The sequence below is a fragment of the Glycine soja genome, chromosome 15 (genome assembly GCF_004193775.1).
Source record: "Glycine soja cultivar W05 chromosome 15, ASM419377v2, whole genome shotgun sequence".
NCBI lineage: Eukaryota > Viridiplantae > Streptophyta > Magnoliopsida > Fabales > Fabaceae > Glycine > Glycine soja.
In genome coordinates this window covers 8190862-8209845 of record NC_041016.1, presented here as the reverse complement: position 1 = coordinate 8209845, position 18984 = coordinate 8190862, and the positions used below count along the sequence as shown (strand labels likewise).

The 18984-nt window shown below is 39.3% G+C and overlaps 1 protein-coding gene, 1 long non-coding RNA gene and 1 pseudogene across 2 annotated transcripts; 1 reads left to right on the top strand and 2 right to left on the bottom strand.

The window, feature by feature from the left end:
- The first annotated feature begins 378 nt into the window (after positions 1-378).
- Positions 379-5557, top strand: LOC114388135 (annotated as a pseudogene).
- Positions 5558-11042: 5485 nt separating this feature from the next.
- On the bottom strand, positions 11043-12313 carry LOC114387534. The gene is made up of 2 exons (XR_003661338.1): positions 12208-12313; positions 11043-11581 (listed from the first exon to the last, which is right to left on the bottom strand). It is a non-coding gene; the product is annotated as an uncharacterized LOC114387534 (long non-coding RNA).
- Positions 12314-16354: 4041 nt separating this feature from the next.
- LOC114387764 (gamma conglutin 1-like) lies at positions 16355-18127 on the bottom strand. Its single transcript, XM_028347964.1, has one exon. It carries the CDS (start codon positions 17793-17795, stop codon positions 16584-16586), a length of 1212 nt encoding a protein of 403 aa, XP_028203765.1. The 5' UTR covers positions 17796-18127; the 3' UTR covers positions 16355-16583.
- Positions 18128-18984: the final 857 nt, after the last annotated feature.

The following is an 18984-nucleotide window of genomic DNA, read 5'->3' as shown; positions in this document are numbered from 1 at the left end:
CACTTCCCTCACTGCACAAGCTGATAACTCCTTCTGGGCATTGCCATCTGGTGACTTTGCATTTTGGTTCCAACAGATATGGGTTCTTACCAGGCATCACTCGAGTACTGCTGAATGTGAGTTTGATTTAAGCAAATCTTGTGTTACAAGACACGTTCAACACAATTTTACAGCGACAAAACTTTGGCATTGAACGTGGTTCAACGTGTTCTCAAACACAAGCCTGACTCTATTGATGTTAACGTTACTACTTCCTACAAATAACCAAAGTATAAATCTCACAAATAAAAAAATACACAGTGAGGGATATCCAATTAGCGTAGCAGGTATTTTAAAAATTTATTATTCATTTAGAACACGGATAACCGCGTGCGACTCATGCACCCCACCCCTTCTTTCTTCGGCATCTTCCGCCGCTACGAGCCCTTCGCTTTCTCTGCCTTGACATTCCTCTCCATGGAGTTCTCCTTCTCCGTCTCCGGCGACGGCGGCAACGTCTCTAACTACGTCGGCGTGGAGTTTGACACGTCCAAGGATGACAACGTCCTCGCCGTTGTTACGCTCGCTTGGTTGTTACTCTCCACGCGCAAATCTGTATTCCACTTTCATTTCATTTCCATTTTCTCTCCAAAAACCTCTCTCTATTTTCCCTTTAAATGCCGACCAACAACATGACACGGTTTTGATGGTGGTGAAGATGATGGGTGGAGGCCATGGCCCTCTCTCGTCTCGAAGAAGTATGAGGTGAAGCTCGTCATGAAGACCCTAACTCTCCAGGGCTGCAATCTAGTGCGCGCATCCGCAGAGAAAGGTTTTGTGCTCTAGATTAAGTGGAAGGGTCCCAAACATAACCTAAGCTCTCTGCAACGCTGTTGCTAGAACCTTCACCAAAGAGGCGTCATTTTCTGGGACGAGGAGTTTCAGGTGCCCTACACTCTCGGCTCGTACAAAGACAATGTCTTTCACCCTTGGAAAATCGCTTTCTCTCTCTTCAACGTCTCTCTCTCCCTCTTGCAATTTTAGAATAATTTTCATTTGGGGGGTTTTGTTGTAATTTTAAAAATATTAATTTTGTGGGTTAATCGGAAGGTTTTTACTTTCTAAAAAAATTATTGAGGTTGGTTTTTACTTTAATTGATTCCAAAACATTTCATATATGATATGAGAGTTCATCTTACTACTCCAAAACATTTCATCTTGTACTCGAGGACAAACTCCTTTAGCTTTATCCACAATGACTTCTTCATATACCATCCACTTCTTTGTTTTCTCTATTGCCACTTTTTGCAGTTTCATGCTTATCATTATCACATTCTCCAAACTCCAAACTCCAAACCCCCCTATATCCTTCCCATTAAGAAAGACCCAATAACCAATGTGTTCTACACTTAAGTTGGCATAGGAATTCCACGACACAACATTGATGTAGCCATTGATCTTACTGGAGAAAGCCTCTGGTACGACTGTGCCATTAACTACAACTCATTATCCTATAATCCTGTCAGTTGTGACTCACATTCTTGCCCCACCAAAAGTACTATTCCATGTAGTGCTTGTCATGGTCCTTCAAACCTGGTTGCACAAACTGTGACACCCTCTACCCCTCACATATATATTAATAAAGGAATAAAAATTCAAATATTAATTAAAAGTATTTTTAAAACATTTTTAAATACAAGCTTTTCAAATGGGTAAAAGGCTCACATTCACTTTCTTCTACATCATATTCAAACTTGTCCAAATAAATAATAAAGTCATCTCGACTCAAAGAAAGTCATATAAGTCTCATACAATTAATATAGAACCTATATCCTAATGTCACATCCTATCAGAGCGTGGTGTTTCCGTGTCCTCTAACATGAGGTTCTTCATAGTCATCCACCTATTCATCTGCTCCCCCGAACACAAGTTCAAGATCATCACAGGATCCAAACACAACAACACACAGGGAGTGAGTTATCACATTCCTAGCTAATAGAGAAACAAGACAATTAAATATACGTATTATATAAATGAGATACCACTTGCTTAAACATAGCTCACGTAACTTCACCACTTCGTCATTCAAAATTCACTTTTCAATTATCAATCACATTACACAAGAATCTCACACTTCGATCAAGATATAATAACACATCAATTAGCAAGCATATGCAATAGTTATGCTAAGACTCAATTCTATATGCAATGTGGTACCATGTCAGTGAAAAACCACCCTGGGGCGCTTAGGAGTACATAACAAGACACACCACACAATGGGTTTGTCAGGTCACTCTCACTAAGTAAGATCATAGGGAGACCAGTCAGGGTCACGATGTTTTGCGAGAATGCTCCAACCATATGAGATCAGCATAGGCTTAAAGGAGCACTCAAACCCGGTGACCCCCAAGGCCTACACTCCGAAGAGTCCGTCAGGGCCTCTCCCTCCTGATTCAGGTCCAACCCCTAAAATAATTTTTTTTTACATGCAGACACTGCTCATGAATTATACAATACCCACGACCTTACACTCGTGTTTTAAACACGTTCAACACAATTGCGCTACGATTTAACACTGGTTCCTAAATAGGAAACCTACATTTTCTCTTTAACACTGCGCATCAACGCTTTTCTCAAGATAACGCTGGTCGGGTATTGTACAATTCATAGCTTACAACACAAGTAATTTCACATCAAGTGTTAACTACACACTTATCCACAACTAGAACTCATTCACAATTTCACATCTCAAAGTGTCACAATCCACCATCACATGTTTACACGTATCTCACAAATTAACACATGTTCAACTTTACACTTATACTCAATCTCAATAACAATATTATAATCTCAAAGTAGCATGTTATTCTACAATTCATCACATACTCACAATTTGAATTATCATTTCATATCCTCAATATAACAATTTATATAAAAGACTATCACAACATGAGGACTAAAACCCCTCAAATAATATTACACAATTATATCCAAATCATAGGTCCAAATATACAAATATCAAGAGCACAATTTATCAAGCAATTTTCATCAGGACATCAATATTTTATTTATAATCATAAAGGAAAAATTGCAATTTAACAAACATCCCAAAATAAAATCTCAATTTAATCCTCTAAGGATCCCTACACATGTTCTCACTAATCCCCAACTGTGAATAACTCATCCCTTACCTCTAAGCGGGCTCACGTGTCTTCAGCCAGCGATAGCAACATCTCTAGCGATTCCCGGAAATTCTTTCAATTATTCATCCGACTGCTCCGATAGAATTCCCAAACATCAGAGAGACGGAGAAGAGATTGAAACCTCCACTTGTACTGTCTTCATACGATTCCTTTTTCTCCCTCCAGGAATATTATCTCGCAAATCCCAACGGTGGAAGCGTGAGGAATTGAATTTCGAACAACATATCCAAATTTCACAATAATCCAACGGTTAACGAAATCAGGATCGTAGTTTTACCAAGACAGCTCTGGGTTTCTGCGGGAAAGAAAAAGGCTACAATGAGAAGGGTTTTTCTCTTAGTTCAGACATGATATCGAAATTCCCAACGGTGAGAATTCTCGGAATTGTGTTGCGAACATGATACTCAAATTTCACGACGATCCAACGGTGAACGGGTTCGAGATCGTCGTTTTTCTGAGATTGGTTTGGTGGGCTGCGAGAAAAAGAAAGGGTTTTGAGAGGAGAAGGGAAAAAACGAAAATGAGGCCAAAAGGAGGCAGCTGACTTAACATAACTATTTATACCTAGGGTACTCAGCCTATTATTTGCTCTATATTTATTTATTTATTTATTTATTACTAAAAAGCTTTTTAAATTTATTTACGAAAAATTGGGATGTTACACAAACAACACCTGTGGTACTTACAATTACAATCCTTAGTTCAAGTAACTTTTCCAGGGGACTAGGCTCAGGATGTCCTATTCTTTTCTCAAATTCAAGTGTCTGGCATCCGTTCTGGCTGCACAAATGCACATAAATTCACTAGCATTAATCTTGTAGGAGGGTTACCCAAAGGCAGCAAAGGGATGTTAGGCCTTGCAAGATCAGAACTTGCAGTGCCAACTCAGCTTGCACTGTTGAAGAAACTCCCTCAAGTTTTCTCTTTGTTTACATTCTTCGAACAACCTAGGATTCACTAACTTACTCATTGGACCTGAGGGACATGAACATCCTCGGGATGTGTCCAAACATGTCAAAACCACTCCTCTTGTTGTCAACCACTTTGACACAGGTCCTTTGTTTGAGGAAGGTGCTCCTTCTACATAATACTTTATTGATGTGAGATCAATTAAGATCTATGGCAATGTTGTGAACTTAAAGCCTTCTCTGCTGTCCATAGATAGGAAGGGCAACGGGGGCACCAAAATTAGCACCATCACTCGTTTTGCTGAATTCCAAAGTTTTGTCTATAAGCCTTTTGTTAAAGATTTCCTTAAGAAGGCTCAATAGAGTGGCATCAGTGACTCCCTTTGAGGCATGTTTCGATTCGAGAAGCATTGGAAATTCCATCACTGGCTTTGTTGTACCAACTATTGATCTTGTACGTGCTACAAGGGGGAGTGCAATGGCGAAGAAAAATGTAGCATGCCCCGCATTTGTTGATAGAGGGACAATGGCAACAATGTCGTTTTTTAAAGCCTCAATTGTTATAGGTGCGCATCAATTGGAGGAAAATCTTTTGGTGTTTGATGTGGCTTCCTCCAAATTAAGCTTCAGCTCTTCGCTTTCGCTCCACAATGTGATAGTAACACAGCAACAGCAGACCAACATCAACATATGGATACAAGCAGGCCTAAGAGAGAGTGTAAGAAGCCAGCTTACTTGCGGGATTTCATTTAGACGCCTTGCGGCCCTGTAGTTTTCGTCCCTGACCTTCGAAGGATTGCGGAACCTTCCAGAATCCGTTATAGGGTGCTGTTAGTTAGAAAAGGGAATTCAGTTAGCTTCAAGGACTATAAATGTAAATAAGAAATTGTGAAATGATAATAAGAACACTTATCTCTAGATTTTACTTCTTTTACATTCCTCTTGTAGTTTAGGACCGTATCAACTGGTCCGACCTGCCTCCCGTCCTCCGCCATGCCGGAGCACCACACACGCCAGGTTACCACCGATAAATTGGAAGAAGCGGTTAAAACCCTCTCCCAGGACAACTCATCTCTGAACAACAAAATCGATACCATTCACGCGTCCCTCACCGCCAAGATTGACGCACTTTTCGATCGTTTCGCCGCCATCGCCGTTAATTCCCCTCAGCCCCCACCGCCAACACCAGTACATTCTTCCTCTTCTTCCCACCGCCATCACACGAAATTGGAAGTGCCACGCTTCGACGGCCACGATCCCCTCGGGTGGATCTTCAAAATATCTCAATTTTTTGACTACCAGGGCATTCCAGAGAACGAACGGCTCACCGTCGCATCCTTCTACATGGAAGGACCCGCGTTATCCTGGTATCAGTGGATGTGTCGCAACGGGTTCTTTCCGTCCTGGCCAGCGATGCTACAGGCCCTAGAATCACGTTTCGCCCCTTCCTTCTACGACGATCCCTAGGGCGCATTGTTTAAACTCCAGCAAACCGGCACCGTTAGTGAATACTTAACGGAATTTGAGCGCTTGGCAAATCGCACCATGGGATTACCCCCTTCGTGCCTGCTAAGCTGCTTCGTTTCCGGCTTGATTCCGGAACTCCTCTGGGAGGTCCAAGCACTGCGGCCGTTATCTCTTCCCCACGCCACGGAACTCGCGCGTCTACAAGAGGATAAGCTCTTAGACCGCCGCCGCGGCCAACGCTCGTCCTCCACAACCCTTCCACCCAAAACAGGGCATCCTCAACCCTCAAATTCCACCAAAGTACCAATCAAGCGCCTTACCTCTGAGGAACTCGCGGTCCGCCGCGAACAAGGGCTTTGCTACCACTGTGAGGAGAAGTGGTCCCACGGCCACCGCTGCAGACCTCGTCTCCACCTCTTCATTGCGGACGATGACCTCGAGCCTCCGGCGGATTTCAACACGAGCGACATCCCGAACCCCATCACTGCCGACCTCGAGATTACCCCCCAAATCAGCTTGAACGCAATGGAGGGCACTCCAGCCCCCCAAACGTTCCGACTCCTCGGCCAGCTGCGCCGTCATCAAGTGATCATCTTAATAGATGGTGGCTCGACTCATAACTTCATTCAATCCAGGCTCGCACGTTTCCTTGCCTTGTCGACCACCCCAACAACCACCCTTAGGGTTATGGTAGGCAACGGGAACACTCTAGAATGCAACACTCAGTCCCTTCAGGTACCCATTTCGATCCAGGACCACACCTTCACATTAGATTTATTTCACTTACCCTTATGTGGCGCAGACTTGGTCTTAGGGCGTCCAGTGGCTTAAGCAACTAGGCCCAATTACCACTGATTACCAGCACCTTACCATGACTTTTTCTCATCTGGGCCGCAACATTACCCTCTATGCTGATGCACCCCCATCCTTATCCCCTGCGTCAGCCCACCAACTAAAACGGCTAGCCCAGACTCAGAGCATCTCCGCTCTCTACCACATTTCCGCGTTACCAATAGACACCCCTTCCTCCACATGCACCGCTAAGCTCCCTGTCCCTGAGCCCTTACCTCCTCAAATAGTATCCATCCTTGAACGCTTTCCAGCAATTTTCACAGAACCCTCAACCTTACCACCCTCCCATAATATTCAACATCACATACACCTACTCCCTCACACCGCGCCCATCAATGTACGCCCTTATCGTTATCCCCATTTTTAGAAATCTGAAATCGAAAGACAAATTTCAGCAATGCTTACCACAGGGATAATCCAACCCAGCCATAGCCCCTTTTCTTCACCCATCCTACTCGTGAAGAAGAAGGATGGCACATGGCGATGCTGCGTCGACTACCGAGCTCTTAACGCGGTGACCGTCAAAGATAGATTCCCCATGCCAACTATAGATGAACTACTGGATGATTTGGGCCGTGCTTCGTGGTTCTCAAAGTTGGATTTACGTCAAGGCTTTCATCAGATACGAATGGCCGAGGAAGATGCGCACAAAACGGCATTTCGAACACACCAGGGCCATTACGAGTTCCTCGTGATGCCCTTCGGCTTGTGTAATGCACCTTCAACATTCCAAGCCGCCATGAACGATGCCCTTCAACCTTTTCTCCGCCGTTTCGTCGCCGTGTTCTTCGACGATATTTTAGTGTATAGCCCAGATTTATCATCCCATGTGTCCCATTTGGAAGCTGTTCTATCAGTCCTTGCAGATCGTGAATTTCTATTGAAGCAATCCAAGTGTTCCTTTGCACAACGTGAGCTTAATTACCTGGGGCACATAATTTCCTCTCAGGGTGTGGCCCCAGATCCCGACAAGATCGCAGCAATGCTCGAATGGCCTCTACCCACGTGTCCCACCTCTCTCCGCGGGTTCTTGGGTTTGACGGGATTCTACCGTAAATTCGTCAAGGGCTACGCCGCAATTGCCGCACCCCTCAACTCTCTCCTTTGCAAGGACAAATTCGCGTGGTCCCCTAACGCGCACTAAGCTTTCCGGCAACTGCAACAAGCTATGACCGAAACTCCGGTGCTGGCCAATCCCAATTTCCTCATACCCTTTACGCTTGAGACGGACGCCTCCAGCACAGCCATGGGTGCGGTCCTTCTGCAAGAAGGTCACCCAATCGCATACTACAGCAAAGCCCTCTGCCCCAGGCTACAACGAGCCTCCGCCTACGTCCGGGAGCTCCACGCCATTACCTCCGCGGTGCGTAAATGGCGTCACTACTTGTTGGGGAATTCGTTCATAATCCTAACGGACCACAAGAGTTTGAAAGATCTCATGTCTCAAACAATCCAAACACCGGAGCAGCAGACGTACCTGTCTAAACTACTGGGCTTTGATTACACCATCAAATACAAACCAGGCGCAGCCAATGTCGTCGCCGACGCACTCTCACGCATCAGTCCTACAGAGGCCACGTGCCTTACTCTAACTGCTCCCCATTTCCTCTTTTTACAAAAACTGCGTCAAGCTCTGTTACTGGACCCCCAATACGTGGCCCTCCTCCAAGATATTCGTGATCATCCTACGAATCATCCCGATATTACCACTCATCAAGACCTCCTTTTCCGACACGGCCGCGTTTGGATCCCCTTCGCAACCCCATTCACTCGGGTTCTATTAGAGGAGTTCCATTCGTCGCCCCTCGGGGGTCATACCGGAGTCACGAAGACCCTTCATCGGCTCCGCCAGAATTTCGATTGGCCCCACCTTAAGGATGACGTCCGTCGGTATGTGGCCCAATGCGCCACGTGTCAACAGACGAAGTATGACACGAAGAAGAGTGCAGGGCTTCTTCAACCTCTTCCCATCCCTTCTCAGGTCTGGGAAGACTTATCGCTGGACTTCGTGACAGGGCTTCCGTTATCCCAGGGGTACACTGTGATCTTGGTCGTTGTCGACCGATTTTCGAAAGCGGCCCATTTCGGTGCTCTCCCCACCCATCACACCGCTTACAAGGTGGCGGTTTTATTCTTGGACATGGTATGTCGGCACCACGGGTTTCCACGCAGTTTAGTGTCGGATAGAGACCCTATCTTCATCAGCAACTTCTGGCGCGAGCTTTTCCGGTTGAGCGGCACCAAGCTCCGGATGAGCACCGCCTACCACCCGCAGACGGACGGGCAAACGGAGGTGCTCAATCGTACCCTCGAGCAATACCTTCGTGCTTACGTTCATGATCAGCCATCACGATGGTACCGTTTCCTCTCACTCGCCGAATGGTCTTATAACACGACTCTGCATTCCAGCACCGGGATGACTCCGTTCGAGGCAGTCTACGGTATACCCCCGCCTACGGTGGCCCACTATCTCCAAGGTCACTCCTCGAATGATGCTGTTGACTCGCTACTCACCACGCGCGTGCAAATCCACGCCCAATTGACCCACCGTCTCCAATGGGCACAGGAACTCATGAAGACCGCCGCCGATAGACACCGCCGCGATTTATCCTTTGAGGTGGGTGACTGGGTATACGTCCGCCTCCGACCATACCGACAGACGTCAATAGCCCCCAAATACTCCAAGTTAGCCAAACGGTTTTATGGTCCCTTTCAGATTTCGGCGCGCATTGGCCCAGTAGCCTATAAACTCGCGTTACCGGCATCCTCGCGCATCCACCCGGTCTTCCACGTGTCCCTCTTGAAGCTCCACCAAGGCCCCTCCCCAGCCTCACCAGGGACGCTCCCTGAGCTCTCCACAGACAACCATCCCATTCTTAATCCCTTCGCAATTCTAGATTGGAAATTGGACTCTTCGGTCACACCGCCGGTGAAGCGTGTGCTGGTCCAGTGGGATGATCTCCCTCCAGAGGAGGCATCTTGGGAATCTTGGGATGAGTTAAAAGTTCTTCACAACCTTGCGGACAAGGTCGTTTTTGACAAAGGGGGTGTTGATAGTAACACAGCAACAGCAGACCAACATCAACATATGGATACAAGCAGGCCTAAGAGAGAGTGTAAGAAGCCAGCTTACTTGCGGGATTTCATTTAGACGCCTTGCGGCCCCGTAGTTTTCGTCCCTGACCTTCGAAGGATTGCGGAACCTTCCAGAATCCGTTATAGGGTGCTGTTAGTTAGAAAGGGGAATTCAGTTAGAATTCAGTTAGCTTCAAGGACTATAAATGTAAATAAGAAATTGTGAAATGATAATAAGAACACTTATCTCTAGATTTTACTTCTTTTACATTCCTCTTGTAGTTTAGGACCGTATCACAATGCGACATGTTTCCACCTTTGAATGTCATAGCTTCTGAGCTCTGCAGCATTTACATTAGTCATGGTGAATAATGAAGTTTGCTTTTAGTCTATACAGTATTTTCATTTTTTGTTTTATTGAGCCATATTTGTTGTAAACCAATTTGTTTTATTGTGCGCCATAAGTTTTGTATTCTTATGCCAAAATATTAGTAAATTGTAAATTTCGTTTTAATAATTTGATTTCATAGTAGCAGACTCATTATATTCAAACATTTTGAATGTTTCAGAAGTATGATTGCATTGACTATTCCACTCGAAAATTTGAGAGTCAATTGGTTTCATTCAACAACAATGGCATTGCCACAAAAAAGAAAGGATTTCAATAGATTTGCTTTATCCTTTTGGAACCCAGCAGAAGTTCGAAGAGTAGAATTGAAAGGAAAAACTGCCAACACACTTGTATTGTGTACACTGTTCACGATTCTTTGCGGTATTGCTTCCATTATACGATTATTTTAAGTATTGTTTCTATGTGCACGCAATACTCAACAGTCAATTACATTGTAATATTTGCGTATCTTCTCAAATAACTGAAGTTCACTCTGGAATCTAAAAATTGCCGAGTATATTAGCTCTCAGTTAGGTATGGATCGAAGTCGTATATACATACTTTGCTATGCTACAGAAAGTTTTGTGTAAATAATACGATTAGCAAAGTTCCTGGAAGTCTAGAAGAGTAATCAACAAAAAATAAGAATAAACCAAATTAAGCATTTGAAAACCCCTTTCAAGTTGGAAGGTGTTCACAACACTTTCAATTTGAAATGTATAATATAAGTGTTTATAAAAAATCAAAGGAAAATATATTGAAATATTCGGGAAATGTACATCTGCTGAAATAAACAACAAGCAGAAGCTACATCACTTAACAAAAACAAGCATGTTCGACCACTTAAAAACAGAAGCAAAAGAATTATAAATTCTTAATCAACGTAAAGTCAGAAGCAATCAAGCAACCTAAGCTTAACTATCAAGAGCAAAGCTAAATGTAATGCTTAACCATTCAAAAAAGAAGCTAAAAACAAAATCTAATATGTTGAAGATAACTCCAAGAAAACATAAATATATCTTCAAAGAGATTATTCACATACACCTTGTGATTATAATTTCAGCTCACTAACACTAATCATGGTCACTGCATTAGGTTATACTTTTGATTCATGCATTTGCATAAAAAAACATCAATTGCTTCCTCAAAGCACCCATTTTGATAATAGGACGAAATCATAGAAGTCTATCAAGCAGTACTTCGATAAGTGAGGTTTTCAAAACCTCTTTTGCTCTTACATAAGTAACTACAATGCATAACAATAGGGGAATTACTCAAACTTGCACCACCAATCATGTTCTTTCTTATCACATATCCATGGACTGATTTAGTTAGCCATCCTCAAGCAACCAATCATGTCCTTTCTTATCACACACACACAAATATATACACGCTTTTATTTAGCTTAAAATGGTCCAAAAGTAGACTAAATAAAAATGCAACTCTCTCTCATGGTCTTCAATCTGAATGCAACCAATTATTTTGGGCTCCCCCACTTCACATTTTGGGCCTTCAACTTTGGAGCCTTCCTTGATCAAATTTGCCACCATTTGATTTAGAGCTTCTTTAGCTTTCTTGACTCTTGTTCTTCTCATTGATCTTCCCAATCCTTGGACGCTGTGTTCCTTCCATCACGCCTTCTCCTATGTCCTCATCATTCCGTCTTTCTTGGTTTGAATTTCTCCTCAAGTTGGATTCTCTGTCACCTGTGTATCAAATGGCTTCAAATGTTTCTGTAAAATTGTTGCAGAGTAGCAATACACAATGCAATATTTTTTGTGAACTTTTACTAAATGAAAAAAAAATTTGAAAAAAATAAAAATACAGCCAAACTAGAAAAAGTATTAGTGGATGGGAAATAAAAAAATAAAAATACAGCCAACATGTATGAATAAATTTCTTGATTTTTGTAACTTAGTAAATAAATTATTAATAAAATATAAGGATGGGAAATTATTAGTGGAAAAATTTAGTAAATTTTTTTGAGGTGATACTTGATAGGTCGGAAGAATTAGGTGCCTAACTAGAAAAAGATAAAAATAAGTGATATATACAAGTACGATTCACTTAACAATTCCAATTAGTATGATGAGTTAAAGATGTTCTAACTATGGTAAGCAACGTAACCAAGTGAGGTCTAATTCCCTTGGAAACCAACCAATGCAATTTTCTAATCCATTTCTCTACATAACATGAGATAATGAAAATTTAGGAAACCAAATTTCTGGCACACATTTTATCAAACACGTTCGAATTTGGGAGAATTATTTTTAAACAGAACACACATGAAGCTGCCAATAATTGCGACTGCACTTAAAAAATAGTTACTAACTATGGTGAGTCAAGATTGAACTAATGGCGAGTGAGTTAGCACTTTTGCAGGTGGGACTCAATTTGATTATCGTGTTGCAGTTTTAAGAAGTGGAGAGAAGGAAAAATGAAAAAGGATAATTCTTTTTTTTTTTATAAAAAATTGTTATGCTGACGAGGATAGAATTGAAACACTACCTAACACGTGCTGTGTTATGTTAACGCCGTTGAGATCAGGATAAGCTCAAGTTTAGGAACAAGAAAGTGGTAGCTTAGGCAATTCTTAATTCTTATACAAAGTTAATGTAAACACGTGATTTATTGGGTAAGGTGTGTTTTTTTTTTTGGAAAAAATGTAGATTATATTAAACCCAAAATGATATAATAATAATTGCGGTTAAAAAAATCAAAAGTCTTTATAATACAAGAAAATTTATATCAAGATACTAAAACAAAATGTAATATATACATTTATTTATACATAAGAAAATTAATATTGTTAATAATTTCTATTAAAAAAAATTGATAATCTTAAAAAATTAACTTGTTGCTAGAAAGTAGACTACACACAAGATTTATTGGGTAAGGTGTGTTTTGTTTTGTTGGTTTGTTGGCGTGTAAAGTGACTACACACGAGAAGGTGAGAATGAACTTGTCCCGTACGAAGGAGAAGGACCTTTTCACGGTGACTCACTCCCAGCAACGCGGCCTATTTTCCACACACCTTATCAACAACGCGTGTCCAATGCATGTGCATCTCTTATCAACATTTTTGTACGTACCAATCTACAACGTCTCCAAAAAACTACTGAAATATTGCATATTCGTGATATGTTTAGTAAATTATCATGATGATGATGATATCCATTTGGACTATCAAGAACCGAACAAATCTAGTTGGGTTGGTTAAATATAATCATATTCATTTTTAATTTTAGAATATTATCCAATAGTGTTCCTTAGATTTTAATTATGATTGTTCCTGTTCATCTAATTATTACCATCATCATATTTTAGTATCTTGCACAGCTGTAACACCCCTTTAGATTCAAGGGACTTTCATTTTCATGGATTTATTGTTATTATCTTAATCGGTTCAATGAACAATCATATTAGTGAAAATGAATTTATACGTCTAAATTCCAAACTTTAAAATTCATATTTATGTATCTTTTTCTTATTTATATAATATTTAAAAAAAAATTATCTGTTGTAACATCACATTTGTATTCTAATAATTATTATAAATCTTGATCTTTGTATTTAGTTTTGATTGTTACGGATCAAAGATCATGAATATTACTTAAATTATGAGTTGAATTTACTTTCTTTTATATCTTTAATAAATAAAAGCTGTATTGAATAGTCTATTATCAACATTTTTGTAGAATTAAAACTCCTGCAAAGAATCGTGTACGTTTGATGCAGTAACTCTACCTGTCTGGATTTTATATTCACCAAGTTTCAAAAATTTTATTTGAAACATTTTTTTTTATTCTTTGCTGTCAAACAACCTAAAAGGTTATTTTACTTTTTATTCTTTTACCTTTCGTTTCATTTTCCCCCCTAAACTAGCATAAAGTGGATTTCAGTTCGGTATGCTTGTCGTGTACACATACTATGCTTTACAACAGGTTTTAATATAAACATAAATGATACGATCCGCAAAGTGATTGAAATTTGTAGGAGTCATCAACACAAAATGAGAACAGACCAAATTAAGGACTGGAGGAAACCCCTCGCACTCTTACAAAAATAAATAAATAAATTAGGGATATAAGAACGTCTATTCCATTAAGAAAAAAATGTTATTCTTTCAAAAACACCTTTTCACAACTCATTTTTTAATGAAAAAAAATGTTTGTTGGGGACTTACAAATAAGGGATATTCATCATATTGAATTATAGATGAACTCAACAATTCGAATTGAATCATATTAGTTCAGTTAATTGGTTTGTTTTACTTTAAATCTGAATCAAATTAATTATAATAAATTCAATTATCAGACTTATCTTCTTTTTTTTAAAAATCTGAACCAACCCGATGAATTGATAATTTTTTAACTAGTGTTACCAAGTGTCTTAACTAGTTTTAATAATTAATATTACATTAAAAAAATTAAAATAACAAATATTTTGGGATTTAATTTAATTTTTACATAACAATGAAACGAGTGGATTACTAATTTTTATTTAGAGGGGAATGCTCATGTTTACGGATTTGTGAGCTGTGTTGGTTAGGGATAAAAAAAATTTTAAAAAATGTGAATCTTACATAGAATTTGTATATTTTGTATTCTACTTTAATTTTTTTTTCTATTTTTATCTTTTTTATTTCTACCATTTCAATAAAACTCAACAATAACATAAGAAAACACTTGTCAAGGCAAAGATTTTGATTTCTGTCAAGAAAGACTTTACATTTTTTTATCTTTTAATTTAGTATTCAGCCAATAATATTTGGATACATGTTTTTCGTACAAATAGCAGTCGTACTACACACACAACGTTGCTGTTATTGTGTTATGTAAACTTTATCCAATATTAATACTGGCTTTGTGCAATAATTTGTACTTTTCTTTGGTGCAGAGCAATAATTTGTATACTGTGTGTCAAAAAAAGAAGCAACTATTTGTGCTGCGTGTAAAAAAAAAAAAAAGCAATAATTTGTACTGAACCGGCCTTACTATACGTGTCGTCAAAAGGTAGTATTAAAATAACAGGAATCTTGCTAAATAGGAGTATACTATATACTATAGTACCTTAAAAACATTAATTAAAAAACGTAAAATAAAATATTGATTTAAAAATTAATAAGTTTTTTTTCTAAAAATTAGGCTGGAGATGTATCAAAAATTATTGTGAGATTGTTTTAATCACATTTTTTAATGAAACATTTTACTGTTAATTCCTTAATTCTAACATTAGTGGCGAACACTAAACTATCTGGAACATATTTACAAATTACAATACATCTCATAAGATTAATAATCTTCGTTGCATACAGTGTTGTCTAGTTTGTTTGTTGTTATATATATATATATATATATATATATATATATATATATATATATATATATATATATATATATAATATTGGTGTGTTGCCTAGTTAGAGGAAGAGAACTCTAGCAACGTAAAGAAATACGGGATTCACCAGTTTCAGACATTTTTCTTTGACAAAAATGGATTTTTTTAAAAAACAACTTAACCAAAGAGTATAATATGGAAACAATTTACATGGTATGAATGATGAGGAAGCACCACACTCAATGACAGTGTATTTATATTTCATCGTGTACCAAGAGAAGTCATGCTTATCGGTGTCTCATGGTTCAGTATGACAACCAAAAATAAAAAACATCATTCAAAGCGACTTCTTATGCTATAAGAAAAAAACAAACACAAAATATCACTTATTATGCCTCTTAGATCCTACTTGATAAAAACAACTCATGCAAATTGTTTTCAAACTATACTCTTTGGTACATTGTTTTTTTAAATATACCCACTTTTAGTCCCAGTTTCATAATGTTAAATTTTCTGTGTAATGTGACTGAGAGGCTGGGGATGTTTAATGTAAAAGGAGAAACTTTGCTAGCGTTTACCAACGCAAACGTCCATTAATTTTTGTTTTTTATTAACTTTTTTCCAAAGACAGGATTATTAATGTAAGAGTGATGCACTTAATTATATTCCGACGTAATATTTCAAAATAATTTTAAAATTGAAATTTGAATTATGAAGCGCAGGAAGGCTTAAAATATACTACTACAAAATAAAATTCCATGCGACGGATTATGAGACTCGCTGTACTTTGTAGAGTTGCTTTCTTAAGATTATTTGAATTGACTATAGCTGCGAAGAAAAATAATTGCAGAAGCTTTATTTTGTGGGGGAAAAGAGAACTATGGGTAATTAATTTATGTATCACTAGCCAACATCTTGAAGGAATAAAAAGATATTCTGTGCGCCACATCTTTTGAAAACTGTGTGCTATGAGCTGTATTGTATCTTTACCTTCCCCTTATAACGGATATGCTTTTCCCACTATCAACATTCCACAGGAAAATGCGTTTCTTATCAATCACACCGAGCAATTAAAAATTAAACAAAAACAAAATCAGTCAATCATATGCTTCCATCAAATGGGTCAAGTAGCTCATAAGTCATAACTCAACCAAAATTTTTTCATCTTATAAATTTCAAACAAAAATATCATCACCATAGATAAGCCACTTAAGTAATTATATACACATATGGTAGGAGAAAAAAAAAGAAAAGGATATTGCAGAACCCTTTAAAACTCTTCGAAACTCATCTTAATCTAAGAAAAATTATGTGGTATAGATAACAAAAAGCTATTATCACCATTCACCAGAAAACTATGGTTTGAAACTATGGTTGGAAATCAGAGCAACTAGCTTGCTTCGTGAGAAGGGAAGGACTAAATCCCACCATGGAAGTATCAAAATCAATCTGCACCAACACATCCTCCAATTGAAACCCTCCAATCACAATTGAATTTCTGGGATTCTCACCTCCATCAACAAACCCTAAGCACATAACATCGTCGCTCACCTGCACCATAGAGTTTCTTCCGTATATGCTCCACTTCACCATCTCGCTCTGCAGCACCAGATCAATGATCGGCACGTTGGGCCCCACTTGGGAGCTTCCAACGCCATTGGATTCGAAGCAAAGCCCAAAGGGGGAAACTGGATCGACCCTTTTCATGTCCATAGACGAAGCGGCTTTCAAATAAGCGCTTTCGAAGTTATCATAGATCGAGGTTTGGAGAGTGGTGTAAGGCACGACCGTGCTCAGCTGCGCGCCCCCACCTAAGGGGGTGTCAAAAGCAACCTTTTTGCCGTTGATTTTGACGGAATTAACGTTGATTGAAGACTGGGTCTGTGTCGGGTCTTGGTTTGCGACAAGGGGTGTGAAAGTAAGATATCTGAAAATTTCAGATTCAGTTTGGGATTTATGCGTCATTTTTCCAAATTGAATAACACCAGAAGTGTGAGAAAGGCAAAGAGTGATTTTTCTCTGGATTTTAAGTGAGTGAAAAACTTGTGATGAGAAAGAAATACGAGATTTATCAAGACCTATAATGCCTTTAGCATCAGTGGCTAAACCATTCAAAAGAAAAGTGGGCGAGCACGTGAAGAGAAGCTCGTGAGAACGATGAATCACTAGGTCTTCCACAAGCTCTCCTTCGGTGACCCTTTTCCCCGTGATGCTGTTCTCTGCTGTAATTTGACATGGCTGATCTTGATCTATAGGATTTGCAAGACTCGAGAGCCACCTGTGGGTCTCAATTTCAGGACCCTTTGCTGTGAGGCAGCGAATTGAACGGTGGAAAATGGGGGCGAGGGTGGAAGATGGGGTGGTTCTGGATGCACAATCAGCCCAGAGGAGTGAGCCTCCGAGATCAAGCACAAATTTTGCAGACTCAACAGGGGTGCCATAAGAGAGGATTGTTAGGTATTGGTGTGTTGAATGGTCTTTTGTCACAGGTAGGGTTAGGGAAGATGTGTGAGCGTAGCAGAGAGTGGAAACAAGGCAAAGGGTGAGAGAGAGTGAGAGAGAGAGGGAAGAGGAAGCCATGGGTGAGGGATTTCAGAAATCAGAGAACGAGAGAGAATAGTTGGTAGTGGAAATGAGGGTGTCGGCGTTGTTGTGTCGCCGCGGCTGGCTGAAATATAGTTGGGGGTGGATAAGGCACGGTAATTAAGAATAAGAAAGGATGAATAGTCGACTCTGAAGGCTTTTTGTTTTTCTTTTTTTATGGTAGTAGAGGTGAGTAGATGACACTCTCTGTGCTTATCTTCACTTCTTCTCTCTCTTCATATGCTATTGGTGTGTGAGGTGAGGTAGCTCCTCATAAGGCCATACGATACGTCCCCACCCATCTCTCTCTTTAGGTAGGAAAGTGCCAAACCATTTTCATTGGCCCAACTTCCTTCGTTTATCCTTTCCAAGTCACAAAACTTGGCTACGCGTTTCAGTCTTGTACGTCAATTAATAGTAGTAAATACCTAATAATATAAATTTATTAAGGTTGAACAATAATGTCGCTTGAAGGGGCCCAAGGGCCAGAGCCGAAGATTTTTGGCGTGTTTATGCTGCCGTTTAGAATCATGCTTGAGGATAAACTCTTGGTTTACATTTTTTGTTAACTACCATGTCGGTGTGTTATTACATGGACTTGTTACCTGTTGGAGCATCAAGGTCCCAGCGTACATAACTACATATGACTGTTTATCATAGGTTAGCCAATATTTTTCATATTACCTTATAGCCCTTCTATATTTTTAAGATAGGGATTAATATTCTCGAAATTGCTATATGACCCTTCTTGAATACTTGTTTTCTGAGTATATAGATTAACTAGAAGAATTTGAAAACCCAATTTTGATTGATTTATTAAACTCATATATAGAATTAATACAACAGTGTAAGATTCTCATGTGTTCACGTATGGAAAAAATAATATATTTAATAGAATAATTTTGGTTTGATTTATTCTGTATGTAAAACTAAAGTGTCTTGTCAGTGTCATGCACGAATTAAATATTTTTTATAAATATTTTCTTAATTTTATATGAAAAGTTATTAACAATTAAAGTATAACATTTTTAATTATTAATCTTTGTTGTTCATTATATATGTGTATAATTATATATTTAATAGACAATGATTTTATGAAATAATTTTTTAACTATATATTTTTAAATTAAAATCTAAATTAAAGATATGCATGTTATGCGCAAAATGTATTATGGAACAGCGCTAT